At 47.5% G+C, this 20672-nt stretch overlaps 1 protein-coding gene across 2 annotated transcripts in view; it reads right to left on the bottom strand.

The window, feature by feature from the left end:
- Nucleotides 1–20672, bottom strand: part of SAE1 (SUMO1 activating enzyme subunit 1) — a 60972-nt gene that overhangs the window by 2063 nt on the left and 38237 nt on the right. The window contains exons 7-8 of one of the 2 annotated variants that reach the window (XM_069549285.1): nt 7595–7739; nt 2431–2500 (exon numbers count right to left, since the gene is read on the bottom strand). The exons of the other annotated variant lie outside the window; for it this stretch is intronic. Of the exons in view, the coding sequence (XP_069405386.1) occupies nt 2431–2500; nt 7595–7739 (215 nt within the window). The remainder of the gene's footprint in view (nt 1–2430; nt 2501–7594; nt 7740–20672) is intronic. 2 annotated transcript variants of the gene reach the window in all.

The following is a 20672-nucleotide window of genomic DNA, read 5'->3' as shown; positions in this document are numbered from 1 at the left end:
GCCAGGTGGAAGGGCACACAGGTGGATCCCAGATGCAAGAAGCCATGTTCCAGGAGATGACACAACACATTTTCACACAGAGCCTCGTGAGGCTGCTGCTGTCAACTCTAGCGCTGTAGGCGGGGAGTCTGCCCACCAACGGTGAGAGAGAATGAAGAATGATTAGACCCAAGGCAGGAGGATGAGACAGAGGACGGGGCTAGAATGTGTGGTGTCTGGAAAGATACAAGGAAGGAGGGAAACAGATGATGCCAAGGGAACAGACTTGTACGTCTGCCCCCATCTCCCAATGTTTACGTTTTACCGTGGTCAGAGGGCCCCACCAGGGAGAGGGCGGAGGTCTGCCGCCCTCAGATGGCAGGCCTTTAACGCCAGCTGGCTGAAGCTGAACTGGTGTTAAGTGAGGGGAGGGGCAGGGACAAGACAGCAGGGCACGGGGTGAACATGGGGCCAGAGGTAACGTGCTTCCCGAAGGGGGAGGGGAGATTCCAAACACGCCAGCAGGCAGGAATGCAGAGCGCTCTGGCTATGGGACAACCAGGAACAAGATGTGGGCCACAGCTGTCCCCGGTAGCAGGAGGGAGGGGCGCCCCTGCACACAGCGGGCGAAGACCACCCGCCCAGCCCACCACCTCTATCCCACGCAAGAAAGTCAGGGAGCAGCGTCTCCGCGGGATGCGTGGAGGTGAGGATGAGGGCACCCGGGACCTGCTGACGAGTGCTGAAGAGCACGGGCCCAGAAGCCGGACGCCATGAGCTTGAATCCTGGCTTTACCGCTGCTCTGCATCTCAGGGCAGGGATCGCAGCGGTTCCTACCTCACGCGCTGCTGTGAGGATCGAATGAGTCTATCATGTCAAGAACAAGGTCTCCAAGCAGTGGGTGTAGAATGGGCTTTCAACAAATTACCTAGCGACTTCCCTGATGGTCTAGTGGTGGGGAGTCGACCTGCCAATGCACGGAACACGCGTTCGATCCCAGGTCTGGGAAGATTCCACGCACAGAGGAACAATTAAGCCCATGCACCCCAACTACGGAACCCACATGTCCTCAAGAAGCCACCGCAGTGAGCAGTCTGTGCCCCATAACTGGAGAGTAGCCCCCACTCTCTGCAACCAGAGAAAGCCCTCCGGCAGCAACAAGGACCCAACATAGTCAAAAAAAGAAAAAAAGTCCTAGAGAAAACTACGTTTAAAAGAAACAAGTGCTATCTATGCTCTCATCATTGTATGGCACATATTAGGCTCCCACTTTGCCCTTGCTGTCCCATCACTGTTCTCGCTCCTGCCAAGGCCCTCCACAGGCAGTCAGTCTCAGGGTCCTTCTCAACAGTCCTCCCGCAGTCACTAGCGACTCCCCAGACCGGGGGCCTGAGCTGAGCCTTCCGACCAGCTCGGGCAGGCAGGAGCAGGAGTGCGACCGCACGCGGCAGCGCGTGCCTCTCCTCTCCTCTCCTCCTACTGCCTAAGCCAGAGTCAGAGTTAGAGGAAGACTCTGACCCAGAGAACGGTCAGGGGAGAAAAGAGAGAGAGAGGGAAAAAAGCCTTAACAAGATGGTGGGACCATCAAACTGAGTCAACTGTTTTTGAAGCAAGTTTGCAGAAACCAAGACAAAGCAGGGGAAGCTGGTCCGTATGTGCGCAAGGCAAAGCAATCACTTTAGGAAAATGCCAAAGCCCCCAAGAAAGGAACTCATACTGCGGGGTGTGCTACAGTTCTGAAAACCCAAGTGTTCCAGAAGAGACTTCAAAGTGCCGTGCTAGGTGCTAAATACATGACCCTGTGTGAAAGCTCCCCTTCCGAGAGGAAGAAGGACACCTGCCTAACGTGGGCGCAGGGCACCCTGGACAGAGCCTGTGGGCTCCGGGCTCCTCTGGTGCTGACTCCCGCCTGCTCTACACTCGCCCACAGAGTGTGAAGTCATGAGAGGGAACTCTGACGCCATGGCAAGAGTGGAGGGACACTGTGGAGCAGACGGGAGCTGTACAGGCTGTGGAGGCCCTTCTTTGGGCCTCGGCATCCATCCCTTAAGTGTGAATCAGGACAGTGCCCACTTCACAGAGCTGTGAGAAGCAGAATCTGTGGCAAATGTCACAACACCAGACAGCTGGTTGGTACAGTTAGAGGATGGCAGACAGCACCCCGTGGGCGCTGTGTCCAGTTCTGGGCTTATCAGCACGAAGTAGGCATTCCCAAGGTCATTTGCTGAAGGCCCACGTGAATGGGCTGGAGAGAAGGGGATGAAGTGGAAAAAGGGAGGGAGAAAGGGAACAGGGAGGTCAGGAGGCAAGGATGAGTGGGGTCTGAGAAACCAGGCTCTGGGCTGGTTTCTGGGCTCTGGGCTCTGGGCAGCTCTGGGCTCTCTCTGTCGGCACGTTCCAGGTCCTAACGCGGAAGGCCGATGGTCTTCCATGCCACAGGGACTTTTTACCTTCACGATTTCCTGGGCTAGGATCCCTCCAACCACTGCACACACGGGGGCCATCTCAGAGAAGCAGTACCTAAAAGAGAAGACATGTGAAACGGAGCTCTGAGCAACAGGAAGGCTGGTGTGGACATCTGGGAGAGGTCAGTGGTAGGTTTGCCTGAATGAAAACATCTCCCACCAGGAGAAGTCAATTCAGAAAGCAATGCTAATACTGGTATCTAGGTGTGAAAAGTAAATCTGATCCAGGTTAGTAGGTGGCGAGAAAGACATCTGAACCTTGGCAGGCAAGAACTGTTTCACAACTTTTTTTTTGAAGTTAAAGGATAAGACTATATCTGTGCATCCTAAAAATAAAGCCCTACAAATACCAGATGTTTCGGTGCCCCGGTCACATTCTCGCAATTCTCTTTTGTCCCACAATGGGCAGTGGGTTCGATATGCTAGTCCCAGACAAATGTCAGGAGCAGGCCTGTGTTAACACGCAGACAGCTTGGGAAAGTCGGGGTCTGAAATTAAAGCACGGGAGCAGAGAAAAGTCTTCACTACCCACACAGATACCAACCCTTCTGGGCCAGGAGGGGGAACCTAGAGGACAAATATTGTCACCTGCCCCTCCCAATCATCCATCCCAGACAGTGAAGTGCTGTCTCCCACCACCTCCCTCCAGGAAGCCTGCTTCGCCAGCTCCCACCCCTGAACACAAAGGGGTTTCTGAAATGAGCAGGTTGCGGTGCAGGCGAGTTAAATGGAAAGCTTCTCTCTGGAGCCCTACCACGAGGAGAACACTTCCAATCTTCTTGCTTTGGTGCACACCCTTCCAGACATTTTTAAAAGGCCGCATATCTAAACATATATAACTGAAAACCCAGGTCACAGCAACTACTATTCACTGTGCCCCATAACCTATGGATGGATATTGAAGCTGTTGGACTCTGTGATCATACACCTTGGTAGAGCTGTCTAAACAGTTCCTTATGGCAAATTCCTAAATATAGAACTGCTGAGTCCTGATGCCCTCCAGAAAGGCTCGACCCATTCAACTCCCACCAACTGGGATTGGGGGGTGACCATCTCCTCACCCCCTGGCTGGGACCAGCACCCCCATCTGTTAATCTATGGAGGCAACTTTTCCTCTTGTATACCAAGGTCCTCTGAGGAACTATAAAACCTAACAGAGAAAACGACAGCCAGGAGAAACGAGTCGCCATAATTCTACTTCTCAAAGATAGTCAATTTTTTCCTTAAAAAAAATTCTCCTTTATTGTATGTGATCCCACTATACAAATTTAATGTTCTACTTTTTTTTTTCTTAAAAGTATATAATCTTAAAAAAAGTATCATCTCAACAAAATGCCAGTAAATCAAAACAGCAACATACACATGATCACTTCAACAGACACAGAAAAAGCATGGGACAAAACGCAGCACCCTTTCGTGATAAACACACTCAACATTTGGGAACAGAAGGAAATTTCTTCAAACTGATAAAGGACATCTAAAAAAACCCACAGCTAATATCACACTTAACGGCAGAACACCGAAATATCAAGAACAAAACAAGGATGTCTGCTATCACCACCTCTATTCAACACTGTCCTGGAGGTTCCAGCCAGGGCATTTAAGGAAGGCAGGAAAGAGACACAAGGGGCATCCAGACCGGAAAGAAAGAAGTGATATGTCTTCACAGATGACACGATCTGGTATACAGACGGTACTAAGGAAACCACAGAGAAATTATCTGAACTACTGAATTATTTGAATCAAGGCTGCAGAATACAAGATTAACATACACACAAAAAAACCAATCTATTTCTATACATCAGCAATGAACACCCATCAAGATGAAATGAAGAATTCCATCTACAATAGCATCCAAAAGAATAAAATATTTAGGAATAAATTTAACAACAGATGTGTAAGACTTACTCTCTGAAGACTATTGTTGAAAGAAATAAAAGACTTAAATAAATGGAAAGATAATCCCATGTTCATGGATCAGAAAACTTAACTTAAGACAGCAATACTCTCCAAATTAATCTATACATTTGACATAATTCCTCTCAAAATTCCAGCTAACCTTTTTTGTAGAAATGGGAAAATCCCCCCTAAAATTCTGCATGAGACCCAGAATAGTTAAAATAATCTTGGAAAAGACGAGCTAAAGTTGGAGAACCCACATGTCCCAATTTCAAACTTCCTACTACAAAGCTCCAGCAATCAAGACAGTATAATACGGCACAGGACAAAGTCAGTGACCCCCACCCCCCGACCCTTCTTGTTCATGGAATGAGTAATTTTAATTTTCTTTTAAAATTATTTTAAAAACAAAAAACTTTTGACCACACTGCCCAGCATGTGGGATCCTCTGTTTCCTGACCAGGCACTGAACCTGCACGCCTAGAAGTGGTGAAGTGCAGAATCTTAACCACTGTACCACCAGGGAAGTCCCTATTTTAAAAAATTTTTATACAATTTTAAAGGTCATTTTCCATTTATAGTTAATAAAAATATTGGCTAAATTCCCCGTGTTACACAGTGCATCCTTGAGCCTATGTTATATCCCATCCTCTGTGCCTCCCACTTCCCCTCATTTTCATCTTTGGATTCATTCCATACTATCTGTTTTTTTCCATAATATGTCTATTATCTCTGAAACTTAAGGACCAGTAAGTTCACCAAAGGACATATACTACATTCCAATTCCACTTAAACAAGATGCCCACAACGGTCAAATTCATCGAGAAAGAAAGAGGCTGCGAGGGGCTGGGGACACACAATGGGAAGTCAGTGTTCAACGGGGACAGAGGTTCACTTTGGGATGAGGACAAAGTTCTGGAGACGGGTACCAGTGACAGGCGACAACAGTGTGAATGGACTTAACGCCACTGATCTGTCCATTTAAGGATGGCTAAAATGGTGTAATTCATGATGTGTGCATTTTACCATAATGCAAAAATTTAATAACACAAGTTATATTACACATATACATTATGAATGTTTTGTCATAGATGTTTGTAAAACAGGGAAAAACTACAAATAAGTACCCAGCAAGCAGGTAATGGTTAAATAAAAACCATACAGTAAAAAAAAAAAAAACACAAAAAAAACATCCAGTAGACAATGAAACATCAAGCAGTCCAGTGAGGTCTCGGATCTTTACTTGTGACACAAACAGATCCATGGGATGCTGGAAAAGGAAGGCTGTCGCATGAAAGTGTGATCATTTTGGTATTTAAAAAGAGAAGACACATGAGTAAATACACATACAGATGTCTGACAGGCTAAACCCCCAAATTAAACCCCAAGCCAGCAGTGGTGACTTCTCACTGGGAGGGGCTATGGGAGATCCTTTTCTTCCCTTTTCTATTTTTTGGCAACGGGCATCTGTTGCCTTCATAATCAGAAAAGCAACTGAGCCCTCTGAAGAGAATAAATAACCTAACATGAAGGAGGGGACAAGCAGATCACAGACAGATGAGGGAAACGGAGACTTGGGCATAGCTTTCCCTCCTCAAGTGAGCGCACCCTGCTCGGAGCTGGCGGTGGGCAATTTGTGCAGGCGGCTCAGCTGCCACACGGCAGCTCGATTCCCCGCCGCATCCCCAGCGCATCTCCCCCAGCCTGATCTGCACTGGCCATGGCCGGCCATCGAGAGGCCATCAAACACCTCTCACTTAAAGGGCAATAGACAGGGAGCACCTGAGCACAGGAGGGCATAGACATGAGGGCACAGACACGGGAGAGCTGTTTCTGCAAAGAGGACTGGGAGGGTGGGGGGAATACAATACTCTGTGGAGAGGAAACCAGCCAGCAGTGAGACAGGCTGTTAGCAGCAAGGCTGTGGCTCTCTCCTTCTGGGAAGTGGGGGCTCTGCCACTGGCTGGCGATGTCCAGGCAGGCCATTCATCACTCTCAACGCCCAAATTGGTCACTCGGCTGCATGCTCACGGCCTGGCACTGGCACTGGGTGTGCTCACTGGCCCGGCTGGGACTGTTGAAGCTGGACACCTGTGGGAACCTGTTCTCTGTGGGCCGTCCCCTGGGACAGGGACCCCCATCCCAGGCGGTGGTGCCATTAGCCCCTGAACTCCCTCCCGGTGCCAGCTTATAAGAGCGCCTGGTATCCAGGTGCCTCTTTCTGGCTGAGGGCTCAGCAGGCAATTCAAAGCCCCACTGCTGGTCTTAAATTGGCTGAGGCTTGTCAGTGTCTAAGTGAGGTCCCCAGACATGAGTGCACAAGGAAAAGACTAGGGAGGGATGGGACCACCATTCACTTTCTTGCTGAACAGGAACCAAGGTACTAGGCTGTCCCTAGGGATCAGCGGTGTGGGGAAATCTTGGTCAGCTACTTACTAAAACCTTGGACATGTGACTGTATCTTTCCAAGCCTCAGTTAACTCAGGGGGAAATAATTCACCCTTCAAGGACCACTGTAACAACCATATGGCTGCACTGGTAAAGCACTGAGAGCCTGCACTACACCACGCTTCCATTATTAGCTGTGTAACCTCAGGCTAGTGACCGGACTTCTCTGAGCTCTAACTCAGCTTCCCCTCTCCTATAAAATGGGATCTTGTCAAGAGAGGGCACATACACAAAGCAGCTACCACATTGCCTGGTACTGTAATAGCTGCTCAGTAGATTCTAGCCATCATTATTGCTGCTACAAGCGAGCACAGCAAGGCAGCTTACGGAGTCCCTCAAAGATGTGGAGAGAGAGTGGAAGTAATCAGATGATCCCAAAACTGTCTGGGAAGGATTCCTGACTTGTCTCCCTTTGGACTTCACCAATCAAACCCAAAACCTGACTGTGTATAAGAACAAAGGACTGGTCCCTGAGGCTGAACGTATCGCAGTGCCCAGGGGTGAAGATGCTGGGAACAAGGATGCCATATCCATTTTTCATATACTAACAGAGGGGTGGAGGGCCACGGGGTGGCGGTGGGGGTGGGGGTGTGTCTGTGTATGTCTGTGTGTGTGTGTGTGTTTCTGTGTGTGTGTCTGTGTGTGTGTGTCCAAATTAAGGCAAATACTAAACACATTTATCAATCTAAACTCAACTGTGATAGACCAACCTGTGTGTGTGTGTGTGTGTGTGTGTGTCCAAATTAAGGCAAATACTAAACACATTTATCAATCTAAACTCAACTGTGATAGTCAGACCAACCTGACAAAGTCTTCAGGAAGCAGATCAGGATCGACACCCAGGGCATCAAGCACATCGTTTCGTATCTGGAGCAACAACTCAGAATCTTCTCCAAAGGTATCAGAACTAGGATCTCTTCCTTTATCTGTGCGAAACTTCAGGAGCACTGGGAAAGGAAGAAGGCAGGTTAAAAAAGCAAGTCTTTTCACAACTGAAAAGAAAATATTTGAAAATGATGTGATCAAAAAGGTCTTAATTTCCAAAACATATAAAAACTTCATAGAACTCAAATGGGCAAAAGACCTGAATGAACATCTCTCCAAAGAAGACATACATGTGGCTGACAGGCTCATGAAAAGATGCTCAATGTCACTAACCAACAGAGAAATGCACATCAAAACTACAAAGAGGTAGGTACCACCTCACACTGGTCAGAATGGCCCTCAATTTTTTAAAAAAATTGCAAATAACAAATGCTGGAGAGGCTACAGAGAAAAGGGAACCCTCCTACATTGTTGGTGGGAATGTAAATTGGTGCAGCCACTATGGCAAACAGTACAGAGGTTCCTCAAAAAAAAAAAAAAAAAAAAAGTTGCTATATGATCCAGCAATCCACTCCTGGGCATATATCTAGACAAAACTACAATTCAAAAAGACAGATGCATCCCTATATTCAAAGCAGCACTATTCACAATAAGCAAGACATGGAAACAACCTAAATGTCCATCGACAGATGAACGGATAAAGACTATGTGGTGTGTATACACAATGGAGTATTGATTCAGCCACAAAATAGAATGAAATAAAGCCACTGGCAGCAACAGGGATGGACCTAGAGATGACCATACCAAGTGAAGTAAGTCAAAAAGAGAAAGACAAAAACCACATATCACTTATATGTGGAACCTAAAATATGACACAAACAAACTTATCTATGAAACAGTAACAGACCCCCAGTCCCAGAGAACAGACTTGTGGTCGCTAAAGGGGAAGGATGGATTGAGAGTTTGGGATTAGCAGATGTAAGTTACTATATATAGAACGGAATAACAACAAGATCCTAAGGTATAGCCCAGGGAACTATATTCAATAACCTGTGATAAAGCACAGTGGAAAAGAATGTCTGTAAATGTGAATCAACTTTGCTGTAGAGCAGAAATTAACACAACACTAAATCAACAGTACTTCAACACTTTTTTTCATAATAAATACTTATAAATGTTGATAATGAAACAATTTTTTTCATTCTACAGGAAGTACATTAATTAAAATGTGGGCCAAGTGAAAGGTTAACACTTTTCATTTATTCAACAAACATAGTCAGAAAGGTAATCAAATAATAACAAAAATGGCTAAAATCCCTGTGACACGAGCCACGGCAGCACAGCAGAGCCTGACAGCCTCTGCAGGGTGCTGGTAAGCGAAGCTTCCCCGCGTCAGCATCATGAGTAAAGTCTGTGTGGGTTTGGGAAGAAAAGTCCGGGAAGCTTTCAGCACAGGGAAAAGGCCCTGTTCTGACTCGGGAGAGACGTCAGGTGGAGGAGGCATGCATTCTAGGCAAAAGTTCAAAGGATGAACTGCTTCCAGCCAGAGAGGCCAGCCAAGGGCTCCGACGCATCAGACAGGCGGATCGTTACAAACAAACCCTCCCGTACTTAACACAACTGCTACGTCAACCTCCAGAAAGGGATGTTTCATTTTGGATGTGAACTAGAGGAAGCATTCAGATGACGGCAGCAAATGAGAGCTACCATGGAATGAACCCTGAACAAGGCTTGAACTTGTAAACCAAATGAAAAGACATAGGCATGAACAGAAGACAGATCAAAACACAAGCCCCTTCCACTGCCTCATCCAGATGTCACTGCAGGCAGGCTGGGGGGACTCTTGTCCCCACCGTGCTCTCCAAGGCAGGCGGAGCCTCCTCTCCAGGCAGTGCTCCTCCCACAGCACACGGGCTGTTTTGGAGCAAAGGGAGAGACAGTAGATCCTGGGGGGCCCTTCACACTCACAGTTCACCAAGTGCTTCCACTTAAGTCTCATCAGTGTTTGCTGACTGAAAAAGTGACCTCATCCCCCAAATCATACTCCCTCCCTCAGTACAAGGAGCTCTCCTCTAAAAGGTAAAGGTGAAAGGGCAATTGTCGTGGGGCTCTTTAAAAATGCAAATGTTTGGATCTAGCCCCAGACTAGGGACTAGGGAATCATCGACCTTCTCTTTGTTTTCTTCAGACTCACACACAGTTTTGGTGATGAGCAGCCCAGTGGAGAACAGCTCTCCAAGAAGTAGTAAGAATTCATTCATTCGCCAGCACGAGTGAGCACGGCTGACCTCGGTGTGCCTGGTGGACCTAGGTGCCAGAGTCCAATGGTGAGCAAGGTCTCTGCAGCCTGAAGGTGATGGGGGAGGATGGGGAATTAGAGGCCAGGACAGACAGCTTCATTGCAGCCTGAGAGAAATTCATAAATAGTTATACAGAGTTCTCAGAAGACCCCAGACAGCGGAGGTCTGGGTTAAAGAAGATGCAAACTGCTGCTGGGCTATGCTTTTCTCAGTGCCAGTATCAGAGAAAGACTGCTAGTCATGCGCCCTGGACAGGGGTCTGCACATCAGAGGGCTTGTCCTCTTTTTCTTTAGAAGGTTCCAGAACACCTGCTTCGGATACTGTTTGCTGTCCGGGAATGTTAGTCTTCTCTCTCTTCCAAGAATACAGCTTCTACAACCCTTGATTCAGCCCGACCATTTGGCAGCCAACTCAAAGCCAATGTCCATCTGGATGCTGGCTAACACGGACGTGCCATTACCTGAGCTCAACTTCCACCTCTGCGGATGTGTCGCTGGGATTCTGATCTGGACTAAACAAGTGCCTTCAGGCAAGCATGTGGGTACAGGGTGGAGGAAAGGCTGTGGAAGTGGTGAGGAATCGCTGAGACTGGGCCTCTTTTCCAACAAGATCCTGTGAAGACAAACGAACCCGGAAATCTCCAGTCTAGTCAAGAGGACACTCTAAGTGGATGGTATCGAATGTCAGCCCTCATCCTGTCCATCACTCCGAAGAAGACAGACCCAGAGTGTGCGTCAGTGTTGCCTGAGCAGATGCTTGTAACGCACAGTCCAAGGGCCAGGGACAAGCAGGTGAGAAGCGAGTGAGGCTGCGGGACTGCAGCTGGGGGCCCACCTCAGCTGCTTCCTGTACAGTCCTCTTGTGTGTCACTGGGGCAGAAGCACGAACTGTCAGAAGGGACACCAGAGAGGCTCATTTTTTAAGCCCCCGCCACAAAACTTTTCATCTTCTGGTCACGAAACACAGCTCTTGAAGCAAACTCAAACTATTGTAATAACTCCAAAACAAACAGTGCCTACTCCACACCAGGCACCTTTCTAAACCTTCTACGTCCACAATAACCGAGGGAGGGAGAGAGGGAGGTCCTGATACGCCTCCCCGCGTCACAGGTGAAGAAACTGAAGTTCAGAGACTGAGCAGTTTTTTCCTTGGGACTGCCAATGAGGAGTGGCACAGAACAGCCAATGCTGGCACTCAGAATCTCTGCTTCTTAACTCTAACTGGACCCAGCAGAAACCCAGGACCATGAGGAATGCAGCCCCAGGACCCCAAGTGGTCTGGCTCTTTGCCCCCCACCTTAAGAGGACTCCCGTTCGACCACATTTTGGTGAGATGCATTTTCCAGACGGGCCCTGCCCTCTCTCAACTGGTCATTAATTTTAAGTTCCTAGTCCTGTGGGTGAGAAGAGGAGGCAGGGGCCATATGAGCCCTGGCCCATCCATCTTCGGAGGGTAAGACCAGTTTCATCTCGGAAAGAAATAAGACAGCGCTCAGAGGACGCCAGCAGCTGGCCCCGCTGTTTCTCTGGGCCCCTTGCCTGTTCCTGGTGCGGGCCGCCTGGACGTAGGCCGGCAGCCTGGCACCGTCTAGAGGCCTCACTGACCACATCTGAAGTTCGTGCAGGGCCTCCGGGACAGGGGCCAGTCACTCCAGCCACTTATTTGCAGCAAAGCAAACAGAGGCTGTATTCTGTACTCTTTTTTTTTTCCCTTTAATGTCAGCACTCCAGTGAGCAGGGCTGGAGGGGGCGGGAAGAAGCCCAATGTTCTAGACGGGCAGCAGCCTCAGAACTGACCCGAGCCCCTGACGGGTTCTTGCTTATTAAAGTCTCCTCTTTGTTCTGTCATCTGCCCTCCCAAATGGCCAGACACACACACATCACTGTTGACTCTGCATTTCTGGAGAGCACCTCCCCGCCAGTTTCCAGATTATGAAACTATTCCGTGAAGATCAAATACTGTTAGGGATGCCAAAAAATGACTCATCGAAACATATCAAAACACTGCGCAAAATCAGAGTTCCAAACTTGATTAACTTCCTCTGAACCTTTTAATTAACTCAGGCTGCTGAAGTCTGGGGGTAGGGAGTGACATTCACTGCTACTGAGGACAGACTGGGGTCTCTGCTAGAGTTTAGGACTTGCCCATGCAACGGAGAAGACAACTTTGAAAGGGAGAAACCAAGCACCTTTTCCTGGATTAGAAGAAAAACTGTATGTGGATAAACTACTACTTTTGCAAAGAGAAATTAACCCAAATTCAAATTTAATCTGAATCAGACTACTATATTAGTGTTATAACAGGAATCCAGGAAGCAATATTATTAATTATTCTATTTCTTTCTGAAAACTTTCATTGCATTTAAATGGCACAATTGTATTTAGCATAATCACTAAGGCCATTCAAAAACTCCTTAATTTTGTAGGAAAAAAAATGAAGTCAATGTTGCAAACTAGCTCCAACTCAATTGCTGTTCCCCAAAAGAATTCATCTAAAGGAAAAAAGCCAAACCTCTATAAAACTGCCTGGCTGGTGCCTAGAACTGCTCTGTACCAGACACCCCTGCCTCACCTCTCCGGTGCTCCTCAACATTCTCCCCTAACTGGCTCGCTCAAGAGACTCATTATCTCTGGGAATGGTCTGGAAATTGGATCCACTCCTGGGTGACATACATCTCCAAGAAAATGAAACGGCGAGTTATCCTCTTAGCCAGCAGCCCATCTTCTAAGGCAAGACACCAGGTCTCCTGTTAAGTCAACTGTTCATTCAATAAATACTCTGTGCTGGGGCCCGAGCGCAGCAAAGAGCAAAATGCACGCTCTGCCATCCTGAGCATTTTGTGAGGTGACAAGCACAGCGACACATGGCGACAAAGGCGGGGGCGAGAGACGGCGGGGGCAAGAGAAGGCGCTGAGTGGGTGCAACGGGGTGGAAGAGGTGGTCCCCCGAGCAGCCAGACACCCCTTCCCACCAGACACAACCACCATATTTTGGCGGGTCCTCCAGGCCCGAACGCTGACCCTGGCAACCTCCTGCCCTTGGGACTTGCCCGTGCTGCTCATCAGGGGCCACTGTGCCCTCTCTGTGCAGAGCCCTTCCCCAGGCCCAGGCAGCCTGGAACCAACAGACAGCTTTGACCCCTATTCTCAATCAGTGTAACGCTGGACCCTGACAACATCCCTGAGCCTCCTCCATAAAATGGGAATCGTCACAGCACTGAAATCATAGTTTAAGGATGAACAGAATGAACACAGGCCAGGCACCATGGCCGGCGCCAGGAGAGCGTCAGGTCCATGGTGCTATTCCAGAACTGTCCGACCTCCATAAACCCCACTCACATGGCCCTCAGAGAGGCTGACGCACTGGCCTAAGCTCTGACTCCTCACGTGACTGAGACCACCACCAACTCAACAGTGAGCTCAGGGGGTGACTGTGCCTTGGCTCTGAATCGTGCATACTCTGGTAACTCTCCGCACCTTGCTCTTGGCCTTCATGGTCTCAATCACAATTTGAGACTCCATAGTCAAAGTGTCGGCTCACCTGTACGAGGACGGACCCGTCTCCTCACCAGCCTCTGGTGCTCTGCGGGGCAGAGGCGCATCTGTCTTGTTCACCATTACCTACTGAGTGCCCAGCTCGCGGCGGGCTCCCACAGCACACACTGAGGAAGTGTCGGTGCTTGGAGAAGGAAGGAAAGGAGTCACACGGCAGGGAGAAGGCTCACAAAAAGGTGACACAGGCCCTCACAGATCTAACCAGCCTGCTCCTGTGCTGACTGAACTGAATGGAGACCTCAAGATCCCCAGGATGGTTCTGTTTCTTACCAAGGAATGTTCAGCCAGAGGAAAAAAAGAAAAAAAAAAAAAGACACAGAGCGTACCACATCTGCCTCAAGAGGGAAACAAGATAGAAGCCTGCTTTTCAAGGCCACATTTGAGGGCCAAAGGTGCAGAACAGCCAGCCCATGGGCGTGAAGCTCAAAGGAGGGAAGGGGCTGGGCTGGGGGAGGCAGAGGCATGGTCTCCGGGAACCCCCATGAGGCCTGCTGGCTTTCAACCTCTCTCACCTTTCAAGGCATCTGGTGGCATCTGGCCATCTGTTCGGCTCAGCTCCACCCCACTACCCGCTTCATTTACCTCTCAGTTTTCCTCTTTAACCCGGAAACTTTAAAGTATGTGCCTGCATATATTCCTTCCTTCATTTTCTCGTCCACAAACACTTCCTGAGCACCTGCACACCACTTCCACCCCGTATGCTGAGCTGCGCTGGGACCCAAAAGGCGGAGATCACAGTCCACAGAGGGCACGCACATTAAGCCCCTGTCACCACGGCCGCCCGGGCCTTTGACCTCTTTCTCCAGAGAACTTCACCTCCAGATTGGCCTGTCCTGAAGACTTTTTCTGAAACACCCCTGCTGAGCACCAGGTCCTGGCCATCCTTTCATCTGGCCAATGAAAGCTAGTCTCTGACCACATCCCATCTCAGTTCAGCAGAGAGAGAGAGAAAGCTGTCTCTGGTTATTTACAGCTCACTGTCTTCTGAAGAAAACCTGAGGCAGCTGGATGAAAGTTGTTGATGGGAGAAAGGGGAGTCCTGCTTCTCAGAAATGACCTGCTGGGTTTTGCCTACCAAATGAAAGACCCACATTACTCAACCTGAGCACGCAGCGGAGGGACTGGCTCACCCAGCCATGCAAAGGTGTGGTATTGAGGGGCTTTACAAAAGGTCAGGCCCTGTGGCCAGTGATTATGTGCAAACGGTTGCCGCCAAGTTATTTATGCCACAATCTGGAAACAATCTCACATCCAATAATAGGATGATTACATAAACATGATTGGAGTAGGAAATGGCAACCCACTCTAGTATTCTTGCCTGGAGAATCCCATGGTCAGAGGAGCCTGGTGGGCTACGGCCCATAGGATCACAAAGAGTTGGACACAACTGAGTGACTAAGCACACACAGAAAAAACGACAAGTTGACAGAATGGAGTATTATTCAGCTATCAAAATTATGTTTAAGCAGTTTTTTTAGTCACATGTTTGTTTCCTTAACTTTTAGGTTTTTAAAATGGGGGCATTTAATAGCCTATATTCAGAATGAGCTCTTCTACATAAAACAGAATGAGGTGGGTACAACTGTGATCATCCTCATATCCGAGGTGGGAAACTAAGGCTTGGGCTTATGATAGATTCCAAAGTCACTACACCTCTAACCTCTATGTTGTACTGCCTCCCTGGAAGCAGAGAGAAGAGAGAATACAGACTGGTTTAAAAAAAGAAAAGAAAAAAGAAAATCACTTCAAATGAACTTAGTTTCCCATCCCAGAATCCATCAGTTTAGAATACTGCAAACCACCCATTCAGACTCCATCTGAAATATTCTATTTCTCCTTAAAAAACAAACAAAAGAAAAAAAACAATTATTATTTTAAAACAAAAATCATAAACAATTTTTCCCCCCAGCTGTGCTGTATAGCATGTGGGGTCCTAGTTTCCCAACCAGGGATCAAACCCGTGACCCCTGAAGTGGAAGCATGAGTCCCAATTACCAGGGAAGTCCCCTATTTCTTGTCTTAAAAAAAAAACAAAAAACCACAACAGTCTAATGATTCCTGAGCTTGACTCTCATCTTTACAATGGAGCAGTCTGAGAAGTCTGTAACTTACAAAAAGAAGGGGACATAAACATTCTGAAATGCTGAGGCAGGTTATATAGAGGCCAAGTGTGGAGTGCCCTGGCCCCCGAGTGCTTGGCCCCATCTCCCAGCGTGGCCAGCCACACCCTCGGCTCACAGAGCTGTTCTGACAGAACTCTCTCCCATTCACACTCCCCTGCCTGGTCACAAGCAGCAGGGAGACAGGGGCTTTTCTCCAGCCCAGCACTTGAGTGGCACATGACCTTGACTCTGGGCATCTGCTGCTCTCCACCAACCGCTCTTGCCCAGGGAAGATGGCACAGGACATTCCCGTGACTGTTGTCTGACAGTCAGGGAAGAGATGTGAGGCTTTCAACCAGAATCGCAGCTGGGCTGGGGCCCGAGAGCAGCTCAAACACAGGCTAACACGGGGGTGGGGGAGACATGGGCCTGCAGAGAAGACAAGGCAGGTTGCTGACAATGTTGCCCATTATTTCATTCTGGCCTTGGTGGGCCTCAGTTTCCCATCTGCAAAAGTGGAACAAGAAAACGTCACGGGTTCTTGTGATGTTCAGACTTTAAAAAATGGACATAATGCCATGAGTATTAATTAGTAAGGTGAATAGCTGCAGTCTGACTGAGTACTTTGAGGGACGTGGTATTTATTGGGGGATGCTTAAACACTTACTAGGTTTGGTGACCCTGGACAAACGACTTAAGCTTCTTTCAGACTCTATTTCTGTCTGTGAAAATGAGATGATCATAGTAAGATCTGCTCTCATGACAGTGCCCTGTTGGTTAACCAACAAGGACTTACTGTATAGCACAGGCAGCTTTACTCAATATTCTGTAAGAATCCCTATCAGTAAAGAATCTGAAAAAGAATGAATACATGTATATGTATAGCTGAGTCACTTGGTTGTACACCTGGAACACAACATTGTGAATTGATTATATGCCAATAAAAATTAAAAAGTAAAAAAAATTATGAACGCACAAGATGTGCCTGGCCTGCATTTGTTAATCCCTGTGACCCCCGGTGGCAGACTCCCGGTAATGCGCCTCTTTTTCAGGTTGAGGAACAGAGCACAAGCCTAACCAGAGCTGGCTCTCCAGCAAGTGTCTACCCACGGACGGCAGTGAAGCCCAGGACTGCACTCACGGCTCACCTCTGCCCTCCCCCTCACCTCTCCGCTCTGTGTGGCACTGCCTTCTTCCTTTCTGAATGACTGTGGTCTGCGTTTTGTACCACTGATAAGACAAGTGGCACCAGAAAAAAAAAACCAAACAACAAAAAAAAGAAACACAACAAAACCCACCGCTTCTTTCTTCTTCCCTCCCTACAAATTATTTTTAAACATCTGTGGTTATGACAGCAGCAAATCAGCAAGCACTCAGCGGCTGCCCCGTTATCGGAACCCATTTCCCTGTGGCCGTCTCTTCCTCAGCAGTTCTTGTCATCGCTGGACACCAGAACACCCGCGGGGGAACGCCGGGCCCAGCAAGTGGCGACGGCTGGTGTGCAAAGGTTACAGGTTTTAAAATAAGAAGTTCCTCCTGCAGAGAACTGATCACCCAATCAAGCAGAGGTCTAGAGACAAAGTCAGTTAAAAATCATAAAAATAGGCAGGCTGGGAGTGTGGCGGGGGCAGGGAGAGCTGAGCAAGGAGGAGTCAAGGAAACTAAGTTTTCTAACCATAAAAAAGTTAAAACTGTCCATTATTAAGAAACCTTGCCAAAGAATCTCTGCAGTGATGAGGAAGAATGAAGCACAAAATACTAGAAAGTTCTGGAAGAATACACATGAAATGGCAGTTTCCTCTGAGACATCCGACTATTTTACTCAGAAGGTTAACATTAAAAGAAGAAGACAGGACGATTTCTAAAGCTCTCCTACACATGATCTTTGGGAGCAGGTTATAAACATCTCCCCCATTCCTATATGAGAAAATAGAGGCCATAAGGTGAAGGGGCTTGCTCGAGGCCAAGAACTATATGACAGTAGAACCAAAATGCCTCTCCTCCAAATCCCAATCTGGAGACATCAAGGTTCTAGGGGTGGCACAAAGCAGACAGAAACTCCAAATTTGCTGGGCTGGACTTATGAACCAAGAACAATCGGCCACCTTAGAAAAGATTCTAATCCCCCTACGGCAGGCCCAAGGTCTGATCCACCAGCTCCAGGAACCCCACTTCACTGTGTATTTCCCCTAAACAAGAATATTCTCATAGAACCACAAAAGTTCTCAAAACTGAAAATTAACATCGATCGAGTATTACTACCTACTCAACAGATCTTTTTGAAATTTTACTGACTGTCTCACTGATGTCTTTGAAAGCAAATGCAAAAAAAAAAAAACAACTTCTGCTCTCAGATCCAGTCTGGGAAGTCCGTGTTCCATTTAGCTACCCTGTCTCTTCATCCTTCTCTAATCTGAAATGGAGTTCCTGGGTCTTTAACGACACTGTTGAAGAGTACAGGCCATTTATTTTACAGAATCTTCTCAGTCCAAGTGCGTCTGATGCTTCCTCATAATTGGGCCGGGAACCAGAGGCCAGCCCAGCAGCGCGGAGCTCCTTATTATTCCATCTCCCACCTGCTCAGTGGGCCCAAGCGGGCGCGTGAGACCTACTGTCCTATTCCCGGAATGTTAACTGTGATCTCTTGGTGGAGGGACAACCTGCCAGCGTTCTCTAGTATCTCTCTAATAAATCAAAAAGTATCTTGGGAAGACATCTATGCTGCTTCACAGCCTACTTTCCTATTCGTTTTAGCATCCATCAATGATCCTTAAAACAATACTACCAGTATGATGGCCAAGCACAGATTTCTTTTAATCTTCCTCATTCTTGATGTATTTATTATTTTCTGTTTAAAAAAAAACAAAACAACTTTCCCCTCTCCCTCATTTATTTATTTATTCAATTATCAGCATAGGTTCATGAGTTATTTTATTCTATGGGTTGTAATCAACTACGATCATGATTTATCTGATCCTCAAATTCTCCCAGATTTGATCAGCAGGCGCCCCTTCAAACTGACTCCTGTGACCTTCACGCAGACACGACTGTCATTCTCTGTACACGTCCTCACATTCGGGCAGAGCAGGATGTTCCAAGCACACCTGTAAATTTCCTACCCCAGGCCCAGAACCAGCCCTCTCTCCAAGGAGTCCTGGTTCGCTGCATGTTAACAACCATGAAGTCTGTTCATGGCTATTAGTTAGAGCTGGGAAACACATATGTATAAATGTGAACACATGGGGACTTTCCTGGTGGTCCAGTGGCTAAGATTCCGCGCTCCCAATGTAAGGGACCCACCGGCCTGGAGGGTCAGGGAACTAGATCTCTGGTCAGGGAACTAGATCCCACCGGCCACGACTAAAATGATCTTGCATGCCACAACTAAGATCTGGAGCAACTAAATAAATGTTTTTAAAAATAATAAAAAATGTAAATAGATGGACACACATGCATCTATTTCTATACCTACATATAAAAAAAACCATGAGTTCATCCAGATGACTCCAATTCCAATTGAAGTAGAGAGGGTTTCCCAGGTGGCTCAATGGTAAAAAAAATCCTCCTGACAATTCATGGGACATGGGTTCGATCCCTTGGTTGGGAAGACCCCCTGGAGACAGAAATTAAAACCCACTCTAGTATTCTTGCCCAAAAAATCTCATGGACAGAGGAGCCTGATGGGCTACAGTCCATGGGGTCACAAAGAGTCAGACACGACTGAGCGACTAAAACAACAAGGGCAACTAACAAACTCCCCTTTCTGGCAATAAAAAAATACGAGTCTCATTATCCACAATATATTTGCCTATTTGCTCCATCTAGGGCTTCCCTGGTGGCTCAGATGGTATCCTAGAATAAAGAGTAAATAAGTTTCAGAATTTCTAACCTACACCACTGTAAAAAACAAACCTAACTCAAGTTCAATATTTGTTTACAGCTATTTTTTTAGTCTGAGGGTCTATAGACAAAACAGTGCATTCAAGAGCCACATGGGGTTATCTTCTTAGCCCTGCCTCAGTCATGTCCTCGTCTGAAATTCAGCATTTAACACGTCTTAAAATAAAACTGCAAATGAGTGAACCAAGGCTCTGACACAGGACGGGGCTCCCCGTCTCCTCGGGCAATGGCTTCCCTCTAGTTGACTGGTCCTTTAGAAACCTGGGAGGTGTGCAACAATGCAGATGCCAGCCACTCTGAGCTGTTCTGATTCAGTAAGTCTGAGTAGAACCAAGGAACCTGTATTTCAAATGTTCCCTGAGGGAGTCTGATATCCTCTTGGGAAACCACTGGCTGTAAGAACAGAAACCTAAAAAAGCAAGGCCCTGATCTCATGTCTGGCTGGCTCGCACCAAGCTCCAGCCTCGCGGGGCCACGGTCTCCACCCTGCTGGCCGCCTGCAGGCGCTGCTTCTCTGGCCCACAATACTCTCACCTCCCTCTACCACCTGGCAAATACCTATTCTTCAAAATCCAGCTCAGATGTCTCCTCCTCTCTGAAGCCTTCCCAATTCCCCAAAGACAACCAGACCCCAAGTTCCCTGAGCTCTCAGAACAGTTTGCTTTCGATTGTCGAATAATTCACACATATTGAAAAACAGACCAGCACAACACGACAGCTTTGTCAATAGCCCTCTGTTACAGCTTCCCTCACAAGCAGGATTATCTCTGCCTGTCTTTTCCATTGGCAAGGAGGCTTCTTCTTCCCGTGACGATCTCCAGGCACGAGATCTGGAGCATGGCAGGTGCTCCAAAAATGGTCTTAAGATTATTTTCAGCATTAATTCTGTGGTTCAAAGACAGCCTAAGTACTTTTCCATGACTCGTCAGAACAGACTGAGAAAAGTCAGGATTGCCAAAGATTCTCTGCTCAGTAATTCACATCTCAAGATGAAGTCCATGTCTTCCTGGTCTGGGCTAAACCTGCGTGTTATTGTTCATGCTGGTAAGTGAATGCTGTTTCCATACGAGACTCAATTATTTTTAGCACTCCTGTTATGATAAACTCACAGTAACCTCAAAAAGAACAAATCAAAGTCAACTTTTTGCCACAGGAAACCAGCTCACACTTAATGTTTTGCAACATGCCATGGGAGAAT

Source organism: Ovis canadensis, chromosome 14 (assembly GCF_042477335.2).
Source record: "Ovis canadensis isolate MfBH-ARS-UI-01 breed Bighorn chromosome 14, ARS-UI_OviCan_v2, whole genome shotgun sequence".
NCBI classification, from domain to species: domain Eukaryota; kingdom Metazoa; phylum Chordata; class Mammalia; order Artiodactyla; family Bovidae; genus Ovis; species Ovis canadensis.
Note: the sequence above shows the minus strand (reverse complement) of the source record. Positions and strands in the feature narration are given on the sequence as shown.